The sequence below is a fragment of the Bactrocera tryoni genome, chromosome 3 (genome assembly GCF_016617805.1).
Source record: "Bactrocera tryoni isolate S06 chromosome 3, CSIRO_BtryS06_freeze2, whole genome shotgun sequence".
Classification (NCBI taxonomy): domain Eukaryota; kingdom Metazoa; phylum Arthropoda; class Insecta; order Diptera; family Tephritidae; genus Bactrocera; species Bactrocera tryoni.
The window spans coordinates 3,084,735-3,104,382 of NC_052501.1; the positions used below are offsets into that span (position 1 = coordinate 3,084,735).

The 19,648-nt window shown below is 37.9% G+C and overlaps 4 protein-coding genes across 4 annotated transcripts in view; 1 reads left to right on the top strand and 3 right to left on the bottom strand.

Annotated features, from left to right (window-relative positions):
- The window catches only part of LOC120771793, a 146,982-nt gene that overhangs the window by 38,002 nt on the left and 89,332 nt on the right, over positions 1–19,648 (bottom strand). The gene's annotated exons all lie outside the window — the stretch shown is intronic.
- The window catches only part of LOC120771796 (inositol-pentakisphosphate 2-kinase), a 134,300-nt gene that overhangs the window by 22,027 nt on the left and 92,625 nt on the right, over positions 1–19,648 (top strand). The gene's annotated exons all lie outside the window — the stretch shown is intronic.
- On the bottom strand, positions 16,980–17,573 carry LOC120771799 (the record flags this gene model as incomplete). The annotated part of the gene is made up of 1 exon (XM_040100002.1): positions 16,980–17,573. A coding segment is annotated over one exon (594 nt), but the record flags the coding sequence as incomplete, so codon positions are not given.
- On the bottom strand, positions 18,450–19,008 carry LOC120771798. Its single transcript, XM_040100001.1, has one exon. It carries the CDS (start codon positions 18,999–19,001, stop codon positions 18,450–18,452), a length of 552 nt encoding a protein of 183 aa, XP_039955935.1. The 5' UTR covers positions 19,002–19,008.

Here is a 19,648-nt window from a genome sequence, read left to right on the forward strand (position 1 = left end):
ATTATTGCCGTCTACTTTTCGTCTCCTGTTACCAGAAATGGTTCGATTTAATTTCGTTTCAGCAAAAATTCGCAGATGTTAGTCCGGTCCATTAAATTTTTCACAGACAATTCATGTGGTACCCAAACATGGAGCTTCTTTTTGTAGCCGGCCTTTTTTAAAAGGTTCAAAACCTTTTTTAACGATATGTCGACCAGAGTGTGGTGCATCTTTCACATCGAAGTTTTCAGAATGGAAGCGAGCGAACCATTGTTGTGCTACATGTACTGATACAGCATCGTCTCCGCAAACTTCACAAATTTCATTGGTGGTTTGCGTGGCATTCTTCACTTTTTATACAAAACTTTCAAAATAAATCGAATTTCTTCGTGATTTTCACTCATTTTTGAACAACTGTTACATTTTTCAACTTCTCCAAATTTAATTAATTATTTTTTTTAGTTAAATGAAGCTTAAAATCTCACCTTTCCAACACTTTATTGTATGACACAATATAACTAGTAGCACTGGAGATATACGACTGCAACGACATCTATTGACAAAATACGAAGAGACTTTTTCGACTACCCAATATATATAGGGAGTGTAATCACTAAGCGCCAAATTCTTTCGAAAATGATTTAGAGAATTTATTTTTTGCCTTTACGGCCATAACGAGCCATTAATTTACGTATTACATGCTTCACAGCGGAAAACTTTAATGGCATACATTTAACATAACACATGAATAAATTCTGACTTTAATTCACAAAAATGCCTTGGTATTTAACCAAAAATTCAAATATGCAATAATTGAGGTAAATAATATTGCAACCAACAACTAACCAAAATTTGGTTGAAATAAATTTGTACACATGTAATTAAGATAGCATCAACTTGTCGTTTATGGTGGATTTAACCAACAACAGCAAATGATATAACTGCATTTAGCATATTTTAAGGCGTTCGAGCACATAGGTCGTCCACTTTGCTGTGATTGCCACTGCATTTGACAATTTTGCACATAAATATAAATATATATACATATATATTTGTGTGTGTGCATGTTATGCTTAAATAATTTTGCATTTAAATAACATTGTGGAGCCCAGAATCGATGATGAATGAGCGGATTTGTCGACTGTGCCGGGTGAATTATCCTCTGAGCGGAGCGAGCATAAATCTACAAAAATCGCTCCGGCTTCCCAGTTGTGCATGCAGAGCATTACAAGTCAGCAAATCATTGTGAACACTAAAGTGTTTGTACATTGATGCACTGCTTTAATCCTGCCAAACATTCCACATTCATGCACACACCAACACACACACACGCTTCGTTGCACCGGATCTGTGCCACACACAGCCGTATTGATGACATGATGCGCTCATACATATATATTTGGAAGCCACGCCACCGAATGTGATGCTTCAGCATGATTCAAACCGCACGGAGTAACACATAAAAGCCATAAAAGTGAAAATAAAAAATGATTTATGTAGTTCAAGTGTTAGGCAGTCGGTTAGCCAACATGCCAGAGTAAATCACTGGTTGACAATCGGTGCGCTCTGAGTGAAGTTAGGCCATCATTGGTTTGCGTTGGCTTGCTTTTAGTAAATAATTAAATATACGCCTTCAAAAGCTGGTACAATTTGATTGTCTTCACTAACTATGAAAATGGAATATTATTTCAATATTTTTTCACTAGAAAAATATATAAATTATTTAAAACTCATCATCGATGATATTGATATCATTGGCTTCAACAACCGCGCGTTTAGTTCTGCTTTCTCCAGACTTAATAAGGAAGCAAGGCGTATGGGTCTGGTTGTGAACGAGAAAAAGACAAAATACTATCTCCTGTCATCAAACAAACAGTCGTCGTACTCGTGACTTGGCTGCCACGCCACTGTTGATGGTTATAACTGCGAAGTCGTGGATAATTTCGACTATCAGTTTCGAAATCCAACGCAGAATAACTCTTGCTACTTCGAACTGAGTAGGCAATTGAGAAGTAAAGTCCTCTCTCGACGAACAAAGACCAAACTTTACAAGTCAGTCATTATTCCCGTTCTGCTATATGGCGCAGAGGCAAGGACGATGACAACATCTTATAAGTCGGCGTTACGAGCTTTCGAGAGAAAGGTTTGGCGAAATATTTATGGTCCTTTGCGCATTGGCAAAGGAGAGTATCGCATTCGACGGAACGAAGAGCTGTACGAGATATATGATGACATTGACATAGTTCCGGAAATGAAGAGTCAGCTATGCTGACTAGGTCATGTCATCCGAAAGGATGAAAACACCAGCTCTGATGGTATTCACCACAGTACCCGCTAGTGGGAAGTAGAGGAAGAGGAAGACCTCCACTCCGTTGGAAGGGCCAGGTGACGAAGTACCTGGCTATGCTTGGAATTTCCAATTGAATCCAAACAGCGTTAAAGAAGTTGGTAGAAAACTCGGTTATAAACACGTAAGCGGTGTCTACGCCAGCAAAGAAGAAGCAGATGGCAAAATGTAGTGTTTCGGAATTGAAAATGGCCAAAGTTGTTAATAAATGATGAAAACTTTCCAAAATAAGTGTGCTGTGAAGACTTTTTAAACTACCGATTTGCAAAGAGGAACTCCGCAGTTCGATTTCAGTTAACTAATTATTAATAAAAATAGATGTTTTTTGAGATTTGAAGTGCCGTACTCTTAGTCTCGAGATTCTCTCCGATGATTACGTATCACAAGCGAATGCTTCGGTGAAAAATCTCGCCAAGAGACACCACAATGACTACTTGAGTCACTTTGTGGTTTTACAATATGAAGAAGCGGTTATTTTTGGAGTGGTCGGTGGACCAGAGTCTTTCGGGTGCAATATTTCATCTGCATTCCTTTGCTAGTCATATTCGCATTTTCTCTGCAAAAGAGACAACCATTTAGCAAGCATGTTTTTATGTGTGGCTGTGCTATATTTGAGGTATCCACTCAGATGCATTCAAATCGGGCATTGCTGCGACAGCTTTCGTGAAGCTAGCAACCGGATTGACACAGTTAAACTGCCGCACACGCACTCACACACACACACGCAGGCACACAGGCACGCATTCGCAGCTATTTGCAACCGAGGCGAGTAGTTGGCTGTGGTAAGTGAGTATAAATAAATAGAGAATGCGAACACGTACGATTGCATATTTGTAAAAACCATAAATACGAATTTTGTAAGAGATATAAGGATATCAGATAAACAGCAGCAGCAGCAGCATCAGCATCAGCAGCAGCGGCAAGTCCAAGAGGCAGTGCGGCTCATATGTATATGAATTTGTGCCGGCATGTTGCACGAGAAGTGAATTGTGCCACAACAAAGTGCAATGCATGCAAACTCATTGCTGATATGTCAGCGCAATAAATCCATATAGCGAACGAGCAGACTAATGGACACCGAAGTAAATGAAAACTCGCAAACATTTGTAAAACAAATGTCGTCACACAGACGTCGAACGCCAAGCATGCCACATGCAACCAGCCGCGCTACTTGTTGTTGCACACATTAAGCTTCAAATAAAATATAACGACTGAAGAGTCATAAAAATAGACGAATAAAATAAATGCACTAAAAGGATATGAAATAAATATAACGGCGCACAGTGGCACAGCAGCGCTGACGAGCAGGGCGCTCACGGAGCGGTAGCGCTGATAGCTGGCTCATAGGTATTCATAGACGACGACAGGAATTATGTGCCCGCAAACACACGTATTTGGTGCGCAAGTGTGTGTGTGCGCGCACTTGGCGCAGCTGTGGCAGCGTGACGACAAGAAATACGGGCGCGCAAGTCGTGATTGGACGCGACTGGCATTCCTAATTTCTAAGTGGCGCTCGATATTAAGCGAACAAGCAGCAATTTACCGACATGCAGCTACTGTTCTCATTGTTGTTGTTGCTGTTGTTGTCGACAACATTCATTGCAATGCGGATAAGGACAAGGCCGGGCGCAGACCGAGCAGACGTCGCCGAACTGAATGCACCTATGCTTGCACACACACACACACACACATACACAAATGATGTGAGATGTATACAGTTATGCGCTGACAACAAAAGCGCCAGATCAACAGACTAATGAAAAAGCCGAAAGGACGCTGGCAAAGCAGCTGCACTCAGCATTCCAGCGCCTGCAAGGAGATGCCAAGGAAAAAGTGGCATTTCTTCACATGTGAGTTGTCAGACTGCCGGCATGAATGCATGAGTGAATGCCTGCATGTGTGTGTGAGTGAGTGAGTGGCTGGCTGACGGGGTGGCTTATTTGACTGGCTGCTTGCCGTTGCAGGCATTTCTTCAGCACCGTTGCCAAGCAGCGGTGGCGGCGGCAGCAACAGAAATCACGATTGCTAAGTAAGCCGTCCTTTGATATGAATTCGAGTTCCACAATGCTCAAATGCTTCCTCTTGCCGTTTCTTATTCGATACTTCGCGCTGACTGCCTGCCAACAAGGGACAAGTACATAAATAGGCAACCGCGGCAAAAAGTGAGGCATAATTTATGTGTTACGCGAGACACGTCGGAGACGTTGATGATGACGACGCGTCGGCCGGAAGCGCCGGGCGCTGAAATGGAGGCAAAGCCGCGCTGTCGCTTTGACTCTCAGTTGGTTAGTAGTGGCAGCGAAATTTGTGGCACTGCTGTGAATGACAATGGCAGCGCGATTTTTCCCATGTAATTGCATACCTTTGCACATGCAGACAAATCTACAAACATAGTTCTCTCACACATACATACATATGTACATATTTACATGAGTTTTATTTACAAGACGTTCGTAATTTAAGAACACGAAGCTCGAAATTGCCAACAATTTGAGTATGGAAAAATATACTAAATCCAGCATGCTTGTTTACAATGACACAACGCTGAGGTCATTCAACTAATAAAGTCGCGTTTCACCCTGTGATCAGCGTAATAACAGTTTTCCATTATGAATATTACTGTGTGACAGTTTTAATATTTTAAATTGCGCTTTTAGCATTGCAAATAAGTGATGATTTATGATTTAAAAAATGAGCAAGCGTAAACGAAAATATCTGTCTACATTCATAGTTGTACAGGATGAGTCAGAATATAAACACAGAACAATTCTGACATTAATATTTGTTAAAAATTTGAGTTGGGATGATATTTTAGGGGCGATGAAAATTGCTATCAATGTATTATATATTGGCCGACAGCAAACTCTTTCGAAGCTCTTGCGTTCTCTCTCGCTATAAATGAAACTATTCGGTGTCTGGTACAACAATTCCCTGGACGTTTCATGATCAAAAGTGGCGACATTTCCACGCCATCCAAAGCTATAATAGCTCTAAATAAAGCTCCGATTAACATAAAGGAGAAATGTTGTATTCAAAAATAGTCTACATAAATATTAAGAAGTCAAAATAAATCAATTATAAAAGACTAAGACTTTTTTTTTAAAACTATGCAATATTTTCAGACATAAAATATGTCTCATCCCACAGCTTTATATACCATCTAGTGAACGCTGACCCGCACTGGTCTATTAAAACTGCGGCGCCTACCGAATCATTACAAAATTATTTCCTAGACACTTAGGTGCAACCTTTTCTACATATATTCGTGTGAAGTTTGGTCTTCATATGTCAATTAATGTGTATGTGGCAGCTATTTGATTAAAATCCAAAAAGTTTGTCGGCCATTTTTCATAGAAATAATAAAGAGTTTGAAACTTCGTGTTTCAAAAGGAAATCGACTAGAGAAACGTTGAAAATGTTGCATAAGTGTTTTTGGAAGTCCACTTTATGACAAGTACGAGTATTTAAGTGGCACAGAGTATACAGTGAAGGTCGTGGGATTATAGAACACGTATCTTATCCTAGTTGTCTCTCCAACTCTCTTAATGACAATTACATCGAAAAAGTTAAAGAAACAGTGCATGAAAATCAACATTTTTTGGTCAATGTTTTGAGTATGCAATGTGTCAATTCTAAACTCGACGTTGAGTAGAAGTGTTTGGCATCTTAGCTTACTACCTGTCATTAATCTAAAACGTACCAGCTCTTGGATAGATAAAATCTGGTTCAATTCCGATTACGTAGAACCGGCTGTCGTGGAAATTGACATTTGTTCTGAATACTGTAGCAGATTAAACTCTTCTTTATCCCGAATCGACATACCAAATAGTTGTCCAGCATGCAAAAAATCCCTGCGCGAATCAAACCACCTCTTTGTATGCCCAGCTAACTCTAAAAATCTGACACCCCTCCCCTATGGTCCGACTGCGTCGAAACAGCACGTTTCCTGAACCTACCGTTGGATGACCTCGTTGACAACTTATCTGAAACTTACCACCCTAACGGGGATTAGATAATCGTTACAACAACAACAACTTGCAACTGTCCAGCAATCTAATGAATGGCGTTCCTAAAATGAGTCGAGATCGATAAAATCAAAATGAAGGCACTTTGGGTCATCCCAGCCGAGGTTACAAGTGTAACGTAAATGGATCAAGTGTTGTCTGAAAGCCTATTTTGAAGTCCATAATAATGATTAAATTATAATACGTGAAAATGTGTTTTCGTTTCCAGTTGGGGTCAAATTTATTGGTATACAAGTAGTCCACATAATATAATATGTTCTTCTGACATAAGTACGAAAATATCAAACATGACATGAGAACATTTGAATCGGAGGTAAGAAACTTTATACTCTCGCATGATAAAGTGATAATCGAGATACTGTTATTAGCAACTTTTTTGCGAGAGTATAAAAATGATGCCCTCTGAATTACATGAAAATGTCTGAGAGATTTACCGATATTTTCGGTGAAAAATTAGGTTATGTTAGGTTAGGCACTGAGTTCTTCGTGTTCGATATCAGGTACCTTGAAAAGTTATAGTCCGATCACGACAATTTTTCTACAAGGGTTACCTCAGCTCAAATACCATATTTGTGTAAAGTTTTATTCCGCTATCATCATTGGTTCCTAATGTATATATTATACAGAGAAGGCATCAGATGGAATTCAAAATAGCGTTATATTGGCAGAAGGCGTAGTTGTGAACCGATTTCACCCATATTTCTTACATGTCATCAGGATGTAAAGAAAATATTATATACCGAATTTAATTGAAATCGGTCGAGTAGTTCCTGATATATGGTTTTTGGTTCATAAGTGGGCGACGCCACACCCATTTTCAATTTTTAAAAAAAGCCTGGGTGCAGCTTTCTTCTGCCATTTCTTTTGTAAAATTTAGTGTTTCTGACGTGTTTTGTTAGTCGGTTAAGGCACTCTTAGTGATTTTCAACATAACCTTTGTATGGGAGGTGGGCCTGGTTATTATCCGATTTCTTCCATTTTTGAACTGTATATGGAAATGCCTTAAGCAAACGACTCTATAGAGTTTGGTTGACATAGCTATAGTAGTTTCCGAGATATGTACAAAAAACTTAGTAGGGGACGGGGTCACACCCAATTTTCAAAAAAATTTACGTCGAAATATGCCCCTTCCTAATGCGATCCTTTGTGCCAAAATTCACTTTAATATCTTTATTTATGGCTGAGTTATGACACTTTATAGATTTTCGGTTTCTGCCATTTTGTGGGCGTTGCAGTGGGCCGATTTTGCCCATCTTCGAACTTAACCTTCTTATGGAGCCAAAAAATACGTGTACCAAGTTTCATCATGATATCTCAATTTTTACTCAAGTTACAGCTTGCACGGACAGACGGACAGACAGACATCCGGATTTCAACTCTACTCGTCACCCTGATCACTTTGGTATACATAACCCTATATCTGACTCTTTTAGTTTTAGGACTTACAAACAACCGTTATGTGAACAAAACTATAATACTCTCTTTGGCAACTTTGTTGCGAGAGTATAAAAACTGACTTAGAAATGATCTGGAATAGTATTAATCTGTAAATGCTATTAGCGATCTTTTTAGGTAAAACTTCATATTGTTATCAAATCACAAGACCATCGATATCTTTGTCGATTTGATAATCTTCGCCATTGTCAATGCTTTTCTCCACATTCTTAGATTGAATTCTAACATACTCAACTGCGAAATGTGACTAGAACGTTAACACACACATCAATGAAAGCGATAAAAAACAATATTTCTTTCAAAAAAAAAAAATAGAAATTAATAAAAATGCATTTTCCCGTAATTTATAGCAGTTATATATGTTATGTAAGATTTGTATGTATATATAGTAAATATGGTATGCATTTCACTTAATTTCAAAGCATTCCGCCAATCATAGTCGCCTACTGTGAGTCAGCCAAAAAAGTGCACAGGAAGTGTTGCTGATTGGATTTATTGCCGCGTTTTAATTTATTTGCAATTCAGCAATTTATGTAATACATACGTGCATATACACATAGATTTACAGACATAAGCAGAATGCACTCATAAAAACGTATTTGCCAAAGAGGCTCGCAGATATTTATTTGTTAGTAAATATTTATGCAACTGAACTTGACACCTTTTTTATGGGCCGCTTTTTACCATATGTAGCGTTATCAATTTAACTTTACAGAGAATGCAAAAAAATCAATTAAATTCGCGTTCAGCAATTTTCAGCACTAACGAATACGGCACCTAAACCATTTCACTTCCAATTTAGAGCTACCAATTTTGGAGTTGCCGTCAATTGCTTGAACGCTTTTGCCCAAATAAAGCTATGTAGCTTCAAAAGCTGCCCACAGCCAATGTCAGGTGCTTAGAGACGCTGGAAAACATTTAACTTTGTTTTTATTTTCTCCTTCCTACTTTTACTCTGCACTTGTTCGTCGAAAAAATAGACATGAGAAATGTCGGGAAGTAATGAGAAAATAAATTCATGAGGTAAGGCCAGAGACATCAATATTAAAACTCTATATACATGCAAGTATATATGAGAATATAGTACCACTAATTCTTACTTTAGTCAGAGTTCGACTAGTTAGAAGTGTCCAGTATTTTTAAATTTTCGTCAATATGACTTTTCCAATACATATTTCCACCTCTATAAGGGGGGGGAAATGGTTTCAAATTGACCACGGTGGCATTATATTCCTCTTATTTTTTTCTATCCAATGCAATACAGTTGTATCTACTATCTAAAAAAAACTTATATTCAAGATTCCAAAAATTTAAAGAATCGCATTAGTCAAAAGTTTTCGCGACATACCTTACCGAAATACTCTTCCTGACAGTCTACAATCAGATAAATATTTATCCACAGCCAAAGCGAAATTTTTATTTTTCAAGTGATAATTGCCTTTGTAGGCTTGACAATCTTGACTCAGATCTCAAATGTCCGCTCTAAAAGCAACAAATAAATCACTTTTATTTTACTTTAGTTTATTTCTCGTTTGTTTATCTTCGATATAATATTCATAAGCATTCTTAAAGCCACACGGGATTTATACTGCTTTTCTAGTAGGCTTGCGGATGGAGGAATAGAGAGCATGCAAGAGAGGTAGTGTTTATTTCGTTTAGCTTTTTTTTGTGGCATCATAATTCATTATTCATCAGCGGTAGCGGCGAGCGATTACGCGTCATAGCTTATATATTTAACTGACACACCGCAAAAGAAATGAGAAAATCCATGAAAAGAGATAAAATGTTATGCTTGGTAGGAAAAGAATGAGGTGATGCGCACGAAATGAAAGTAAGAGTAAAATTTATACAGATAAGAAGAAGGAGAATAGGAAATAGCAATATAAGTAATTATATTGAGCAGTATGTAGTTATATTAAGGAGAGCCAAAAACTAAAAAATAGATTTCATGGGATGGAATGAATCTACGTACTGTATATACTATGTAAGGGGAAAACAGCTCTGCAAGGAAAATTTTTTAGCTTTAAAGTCTAGCTTATCAAAACTTGCAATGTACGAATTTTTTAACTGAAAAAATCTCACTCTATTTTTTATCTCGGTATCTTTTTTAGATAGTTTTAATGTCTTAAAAAATCTGCGTAATGAATAATTTTATGCTAAACGGTTAAAAAATTATAACATTTTTAATAAAATTAGATTCTTTTACGAGTTTTTTTATATATGAACCGAGACCTTTCAAGAATAAATTTTATTTCACAGGGATATTTTTTTTCTTTATATAAGCTCATTATAATGATGAATACGATAGGTAAATTTTTGACTCACCCTAATATACAAATTGAAGATATGTATATGTCTTATATTGCATAAGTATTCGCTACTGTGTATGAATCACATTTCTTGCCAATAATCTGAGGTTGAAAGTCATCTGAGGTCTAGTAATATGCTGAGATCCAAATTTTCAGAATCACAAAGCGTATTGACTTCACAAAGTGCTAGAGGTCCCTACCCATTAAAACTGATACATACATACACAGTTATGGAACGTAGGTAAAGGATAATATTTTGATCGAAAGTACTAAAACGGCGCTAACCAAACAAAAAAATATACATATTGGGTAGTCGAAAAAGTCTTTTCGTATTTCTAATCAAACTTCAACATATTTGTTTTTATATATAATGAACTTTAAAAAACCAAATATATACCATTTTGGTCGACCACCTTCCTCCAGAGACATTAAATCTCAAGAGAATTATTCCGTCCGTGTAAAACTTTTCTGGTTTCTTGGCGAAGAACTGCGTCAAGTAATTTTCACAGGCTTCTCTTGAAGCCAACTTTACTCCATTAAAGGGTTTTGCATTGAGCGAAACAAATTGTGTCGTTCGAGCAGGCTGGAGTGGTTCATAGAGGATGATTCTTTTCCGGCGTAAGTCCCGGCTTTGCGACCATTTTTTAAATCTTTTTCACACATTATTGTCGTATTTAATCCACTTTTCATCTCCTGTTCTATTTCTATCGAATCACTTCTTAATAATTAACTAAACTCATTATGTTGGGCCAGCCATCGATAAAAATTTAATTCAAACTATTGCAGAATAAAAAATTTAAAAATTTATTTTGTGCTTCAACAGTCACTTGAAAAATCGAACTCGACTAAAAGTTAACAGATATGCACTTGTGTAATGTATCACTTTTGCATTCGAAATTTTTGAATAAGTTTCATGTTGCACGATATTGAATATCTCACTGCTCAAAATATTTTACGGTTGTCAACAAGTTCTTTGTGAAATTGCAAAGGAAACCGCCAAGCAAGTCGCAGCATTATCATTCGATATTTGCTTGCAATCACTGGTGAATGGCTAAAATTCGACAGAAACAATAACAACTAAAAAGGGAATTACGCCGCACACATATAGTTTACATGCAAGTGTTGCAAATAGAAGACCTAGCAGAGCGGCCCACCACAGACGACTTTGAGTTGTTGTTCGCCTTTTATTATTTCTAACGGCAACAAGTCCGCTCGCGCACCTACCGACCGAAGCCAACGCAGTGGAATCCAGTGAGTAGCCGTCAAACGCCATTCACCTCTAAAATGGAAACAAAAACACGAAAATAGCAAAGCGCAGACAAAGATAGCCGACAATGTGGCAAAAATGACAGACAGCTTCCACCCGCGCAGTTCACTTTTATTTTTCGCCCTTTTTTCGCTTGTGTTACACAAAACGCGCCAATGTCCGAAGTGCGAAGATGCTTTCTGTGCAGTCGACACAGCAAGGGCGAGTCGTGGCTGGCTGACGGTGAGGCGCAAGAAGGCCAAGCGCGTCAAATTAAATAAAAAATACCTGAGTGCTGTTGCTGTCGAGAAGTGGCCACCGACACTTGTGCGAGTTAAGCTGGCGCTTTGGCAGCATCACTCAAAGTTAACAAATTGGGCTTGAATGCTGGTGATTAGGCTGACTCGCAACGGTCAGTGGTTTAAAGAAAATGCAATTCATTTTGCGTTGTTCTTGATTCACCGACTCTGATGCAGTCACAATTTAAATGCCAAAATCGAGGGGAATTTCTTAAAAAAGGTTTCTACTTTATCCATGAATTCACTAATTTCTAGCCCCTTTTTCGCGGAATGTTTATGAGTTAACTGTCTTAAATTTAATCCATTTGAAATTATCATAAAATTTTGGTGGTTGTTTAAAGTTAGCTCTTCTCAGAAAACCCATCCATTATTTTTTATAATTTTTCTAATCCTTGTATATAAAAATAACGTGTCACGTTGTTTGTCCGCGATGGACTCCTAAACCACTGAACCGATTTTAGTAAAATTTAGTACATTGTGACCAGTTCGAACCAACTTAGAAGACAGAATAGTAAAAACCATTCCTAAATAAAAAAATACAGTGAAAGCTCTATTAAGCGGACAACTCTATTCACTGGACAGAAAAGCTGTAAACGAGATATTGAAAAAGCAGCCTTAAATTCGTTATTTTTTCCAATGAAATTTATTTGTAAGAACATTTTCTAAATTAAACCTCAAGTACAATCCCTTGGATTCTTATACCAGCAAAAACATTTTCGTCTTTATTCGGAAATAAAGTTTTCACTGGATTGAATAGTTTATTATATGAATAATAGTATAAAATGAATACCACAGCAACGCGTGGCCAGATCCACTAGTAGATTTATGGAATATAAGTTCAAAGATAAGTTTAAGAAAGTCACAGCAGATTTAAATAAAGTTTTTTTGGTATGTACTATATATCCATATTCTCGACTTTTCATACGTCTTCGCTAAAATATGAAATCTTTACTGGAATAAGTAAAAAAAAAGAAAAAAAATACTTAATTTTATAATCCATAGAGCCACTCCTTTGGTCCCCGTTCGTAATGGACAATGTGGTACATTCAACTCTAGACAATTGCTCCCTGACGATTGGACGAAAAAATACTGCATTAGGGCAGCTGGGGGTAGACATATTGGCCAACTGTCTGTTTTTTAATTTCGTGCCTTGTATCTAAGTAGATACGATTAAGATAGAATACTTCCAGTAAACCGTTCACAGTACACAAGTAATTTTCTAAAACTCTCTCTTCCATCGCAGCGCAATTTGCTACGGAATAAAATGAGCACTTCAAGCGCTTTACCTTTTTTTCTAAGAGAGAACCCAACAGCCTGCTAATTGCTGGCATTTTTCTCCATTTTCCACTTGCACGCTTTTGCACGAATTTACGCTTTGCTGAATGCTTTAAGTTTAAGGCTTTTGTGGATTCTCAGTTCTCAGCATTGCTCATTGTTATGGCCAAGGCTGTATGCTAACTTAATTGGTTAAATAACCGAGACGCAGTCATGGAAGTTCACATGTGCGAAAATGTCAGAACAAGTCGACGTACGAGTATATGTTATTCATAGATATAAAGCATGTGTATATAATTATTTTTTTACGCTATATATGTATATTTATGTAAATATGGTTGAAGACAGGTCAAGAATGTAAAAATTCTCTTGGAGGAGCTTTAATGTTTCCTGAAAACACAGGGAGTGTGTTGTTTACTGGAAGCGAAGCACACGATGTGGAAAGTATGTCAGTAAGAAAATATCTCAAAGCCCATGCGCGTTACCTTAGATGTCTATAATTATAATTTTTATTTTTTTATTTTAAGAAAATCTGTATAATTCCTTGGAATTGCAAATGTTTTCTTGAAAAGATACGACTACTGTTGTTTTTGAAGCGACATAAAATTGCTTCCACATTACCTTGAATAGTGCTTCGACTTCAGCAGCGGATAAGGTTTACTTCTGTTCCAGTTCTGTAAGCTCGCGCTGAGCGTAAATGCTTTAGACATCTCCCCTGTGGGCACCCTAAGTCTGACTTTTAACAGGCGCTCACATAATTCACCACAAATTTACTTTTTCTGGTATTGGCTGATTTCTAACGGATGATCCAAGCAGATGCTTCGCTCTATAGGGCCTGGAACAGTTTTTAAAAGATCCGACGTTTTCGAGCCAAATTTTATTCAAAGACGAGGTCCATTTCTAGCTCAGAGGGTATGTATACAAGCAAAATTGGCGCATTTGCGACGAAGAGTAACTTGAAAAGATTCAAGAGCTGATATTTCGTCCAGAAAACACAACGGGTTGGTGTGGTTTTTGGGCCAGTGGAATCATCGGTTCATATTTCTGACGCCGGTGAGATCGTAACCGTCAATGGCGACTTTTATCGAGCCATGATAACCAGCTATTATATTTATATCTGAAGCTAATTAACTCGGTGGCATTTGATTTCAATAAGACGACGGCACTTCCCACACAGCGCATGAATCAATGGATTTATTGAGAGATCACTTCGGTGAGCAGATAATTTCTCGGTCTTTTCCTGTGGGGATATGTAAAGTTTTCTTCCCGCTTCGATTCAGACCTTGGAGCAAAAGATCACGGTTGTCATTCGCCAGTTACTAGTCGAAATTCTCGAATGAGTCATCGAAAATTGAACGCAATAGATGGACCATTTGAGTCGTATTCGCGATCAATATTTAAAATAGATAATTTAAAAAAATTAAGGCCAAAGAATATTCTTTCGAATGATAATAAACATTCCCCATTAAATTTGAAGTTTCTGTGTCAAAACCAGCTGTCAAAGTGAACACAGGCATTTGAAATCTATGTTGAACATACTCTGAATCAATTGTGAAGAGATTCTCCAAAGATGGTTATTGCCTGATGTTGTTTACCTTCTGAAAGCTTTGGCTGCATGCCAAAGGTTTTTTTTTGTTAATTTTTAACACTGAATATGGAGCCAACTTTGTCGTGAGTGATTAGCTCTAGAGACAAATGACAAATGTCATCTGACTAATTTTCGTTAGACTCCAACTAGGTCTAGTCTGGTAAGGCGGAGCTTGTATTTATAAACTTTCAAGCTCTTACACTGAAAAAGTAGCAGAAAAATGTTGTTCATAAGTCGCAGTGCCGGCGAACATTAACCCAATATTTCATTCAAGCATTTAATGCCATCGTATTTTCGAACTTGTAAGGCCAAAATATTGAACATTTTATTTACTTTTCTATGTTTTTATTTAAGCGAAAGTTCTGCACATCCAAAAAGCAGCGCTCCAATAATTTCCAGGCATAGCCTAGAATTATGTTGCCTCTTCCTGCTTTTCTAAGAAGAAAACTTAGCACGTGGCTTACTATATTTTAAAGAGGCATTAGCAAGCTGCCGTAATGTCAAAATGGAACTTTATGTATACATATATGTACATACATAACTATATACTATATATTAGAATATAATAAGAATACGTTTGTAAATGCCTCCAAGTGCAGCCCGCATGCCTGCAACTTTCGGCGAGTCAGCTGTATTTACCCCGCTTCATAGCGCTGCCTTGTAAGACGCCAGGAGTAAATGTGGCACATACATACACACAAGCATATGCACATGCATTTGCAGCAAGAAAGCAAGAAAACTAACATACCAGCAGCAGAAGTCAAAGAAGTTCGTTGTAGCATTTTAAGACTTCTGCATAAGTATTCTTACAATTTCAGCGCGCTGGCACGGCTTTCACAGTTGATTGCACCGCATTCCTGGGTTGCATTGAGACAAGACTAACGGCAGTTAGCCGGGCGCATGTGCTGTCTGGCATATTGTTGCGCGTTGAGGCCAACCACCCCATAATTTCATTTAATTTATGGCGCGAAGAAGTAAATGTCGACACAACTCGAGGAGCTGCTTTAAGGGATGTACATTTACTGTTACATTATTACGATAAAATATTTGTGTGTGAGTGAGAATGTACGAACATTATGGTATATAAATGCATTTGAGCCCGCGGCGGTTAGAAAACTTCACTTCACCGTGTTGCTGCCGTAATGCCAAGTCACACATATGAATAACTGTATATATACATATGTATATGTAGTATATTACAAGCAACGTATACGTTTAAATGTGTGTGTAATTGCTTTCTACCTGGCGGACAACTTAAAAAGCTACATTTAATTTCATTCTCATAATTTTTGCCAAAGCTTGCGAAGTGAACGGAACGCTTTCTATGGCTACATCGTCATACCTTCATACAAGTATACAGCGTGTATAGGCAAACCAGCTTTGGTTAATGCAATATTATTGGGAGTACTACTGAATGTTTTTATGGTAACCCATCTTGACCAACAAAACCACAATAACTTCTCGAGCATTCAGAGATCGTTTATGGTCAACATAATGGATCTACTGAACGTACTATTCACAACAGCATCAGCCAACTTGAGACCCCGCATTCATTACTAAATAATATTCGACCGAATATACCACGTCCAGCATGCAGTGAAGAAAATATAGCAGCCATAGATGAGCGTGTACATGAAGGCCGGGGGAAGTCGATTCGGCGCCGTACGCAGCAACTCGGACTGATGTATGAAACGACTTGGCGCGTTTTACGTCTAGATCTTAAATTAGCGTACAAAATACAGCTTATGCCAGAACGGAAATCGCTAGACCTTTCCAAGCGACATCGCTCCGTTTTATGAGCTTTTGAAAACTTCCAAGAAGATCCGACGTTTTCGAACCAAATTTTGTTCAGCAAGGAGGTCCATTTCTGGATCAATGGCTATGAAAACAAGTAAAATGGCCGCATTTGAGACAAAGAGCAACCCGAGGAGATTCAAAAACTGCTGTTTTATCCAGAAAAAACAACAGTTTTGTGTGGCTTGTGGGCCGGTGGAATCATCGGACCATATTTCTTCAAAAATTATGCCGCAACCGTCAATGGCGACCTTTATCTCGACATGGTAACCGACTATTTGATGTCTGAAAGGGAAGCACGTGATCTCGGCGGCATTTGGTTTCAACAATATGGCGCTACTTTCCACAAATCTTATCCATCAATAGATTTATTGGGAGAATATTTTGGTGAACAGATAATTTCACGGTTGATTGGCCACCAAGATCGTATATCACACCGTTAGACTTTGGAGCAAAACATCACATGTGTCATTCGCCAGTTACCGATTAAAATGCTCGAACGAGTCATAGAAAATCGCATTAAAAGAATGAACCATCTGAGACATAGCCATGATCAATATTTGAAAGAACGTTCTTTCGAATAATAATACACAAACCTCATTTCCGTGCATAAATTATTTTTAAATTTTTTTACAATTAATCATACCGCTTCTTAATTTTATTCATAAATGATTTCTGTTCATTTGAATTAAGCTCATAAACAAAGCTACTAGCATAAAAACAACAGCGAAGGCGCTATCGGCATTCAAACGAACTTGTGCCGAAACCAGCGGTGGCATGTAGCTATAATGCAGTACCGTATATAAACAATGGCATTTCAGTTTTGCCAAAGTATCAGCTTGGTCGAAACACAGATTCAGTAAATCAGACATATATTCCAGGCCGAAATTGAAGCAATAAAACATCTTTGGTTTCATTTTGATCTCCTTGCTTCTCGCTAATGTAATCGTCATATTTTTATTGATTGCGATCCAAGTGCTATTCTGTATTTCCGAATCGAAGAAGGTGATCAGGGAAGCTTCGCCTTGCTTTGCCAAGGTCATAATCTTATAAGGTGTACCGACTGTGGTCAACTGATCTTTATATTTGATTTTTATTTCTTTTGTTATAACGCCATTGCACAGATGTATCCAAGTTGAGTTCAGGAGCGGCTCACAGCTTTCCCTCAGCTTTGCTGCATCTGTCACAGTGCACAGACTGCAGATAAAAAGCACAAAATTTGCGAAACTACTAATCATTTGACCGTTGAGTCTTCTTTTCACAGCAAAAAAATAAAGGAAAAAAATAAAGTTTCACAACGAAAAAAATATACAAATGAATATTTCGTATTCGAGTTCGATCTTTCGATATGGAAATTCAATGATTTGCATGAATGATTTGAAACAAACAAATATGGCTAGGGGAAACCGGATTTATAGAAAGGATTATTTGTCAATAGAGAGCAAGCTATTTAACCAAATGCTGATGGAAGTCATAAACTGACTGACTGAGTTATGTACCATATGTTTCCTTATGTCCTTCCAACACCTCTCCGGTTTTTCTACCATTTCTAGTTCAGATTTCTTCAATCCATATATGTGAGAAAGCTAAAATAGCTAATGTTTCACACAGTTGGAAACCTTGGTGTTATCCAATTTCGATTGGAAGAACCAATTTTAGCTTAGATCGCTGGTTCCCGAAAGCTTTATGTTGCTAGAACCTTAGGTGTCAGCATTCGCTGAATATCTGGGTATAAAGCTTATGTTCGAAGGTCCTAAAACCTAAATTTCAGTTTTGTATCTCAAGTAAGACATGAGTAACCTGTTTGCTTCAAGGTGCTGAAGAAGAGAAACTAAAATAGTTCCTGAGTGGGGTGTTTAAAAATTAAGACAAAAATGTTAAGATCAAAGTCGACTGGTTTAATGTCTTATCTTTTAAAGAAACCAAAAACAAAATCATACCAAAAACTGGCGTATAAAGACCACTAAACGGGCTGAATAGTACCGTGTTCTCCCAAAACGTTGCATCAACATTTCAACACTCTGAATAGCAACCACCCTGAATATTTACCGAACGTCCGTGCAATATGACATGTTCATATAATATTTTAATGCAGATCATTAGTTTATATATACACATGTAATCATGTCTGTTTACATTATCCACACCAGAATAGCGGCGATTAACCAAAATACCCATTTCATTCCTATATCTAAGCGAGCTTGACCTGCTTCAATCGGTGGTTTGTATGCATAATGAAGTGCTGTAAATCGAATTGGGGGTGCTTGTCGCGTCTTCGAATCAGCCGGATCGTAGCATATTCGCGTCAATTCATCTGCATAAAAGAGATAAAATTCAAAACAGTGAATCATAGATCTCTTTATCGTATAGTTCCCCTTATTTTCGCACATGGCCACCGAATTACTGTCGACACGCAGCGAGCTACAATTTCGTAGATACGAATCATAGAAAGTCACCAGAAAGCCCACGTCTGCATTTTCGGAGATCATTATTTTGAAGGGTGTGCCAATGTTTGTCAATTGATCTTTGTATTTAAGTTTCATCTCGTTCGTTATAGTTCCGTGGCACACATCAACCCATTTTACGGTTGTCATAAGCAAACAGGTACGATCGATCGTTTCACTCGCGCCCAAAGTCAGCACATTTAAGAATATTATAATGTTAAACGTAATTGTGTTTACCATTTCTTTCTAAAACACATTTTGCTGCCTTTTACGATATCGAAAACAAATTTTCAAATGAAAAGCAATGACAAACTGATTTGCTGGGGTTACGTGGTTTCGTAAAGTTTTCGGCTAATTAACCGGTTTTCGGTTTTTGTCCTTGGTTCTGATTGGAAACGAAGATGGTTGGCAACATGATGAAAACGCTAGGTAAGTACAAGCTGTTGACCTAATTTTCTGCTACTGGAAGGGTTGGGGCGTACATGAATACTTAGTTGTGATACTAGGTGGAAGCTTGAGATTTTGTAGAATTCAAGAATGCAAGAGGTCACCTCGTATAGCCCGTTGCCGATGTATGGCATATTTAACAAATTGGCTTTACGCTGTACCATGTACTCGTATGTGACGAGTAGCTGACCGAACGTGTAACACCTTCTGAAAGAGTGATTGTTTCAAAGGCTACTAAAATAGTCTTATCATATGCTGAATGGATAATCATTGTAGATAAAAAATATGGAATCCAAAAACACAAATACAACAATTGCAGTATGGGTCGCTGTTGTCGGTAAAGCAGCCTAAGCTAGGCTTGGTAGAGTGGTTGTCCTGCGATGCACCTAGGCCTTTAGGATACCACCGGGACTGCTAGAGCTCTTATTACAGCAGCCTAA

Coding starts and splice junctions, on each gene's coding strand:
- LOC120771798 (XM_040100001.1), bottom strand. CDS start 19,001: ATGGTAAACACAATTACGTTTAACATTATAATATTCTTAAATGTGCTG.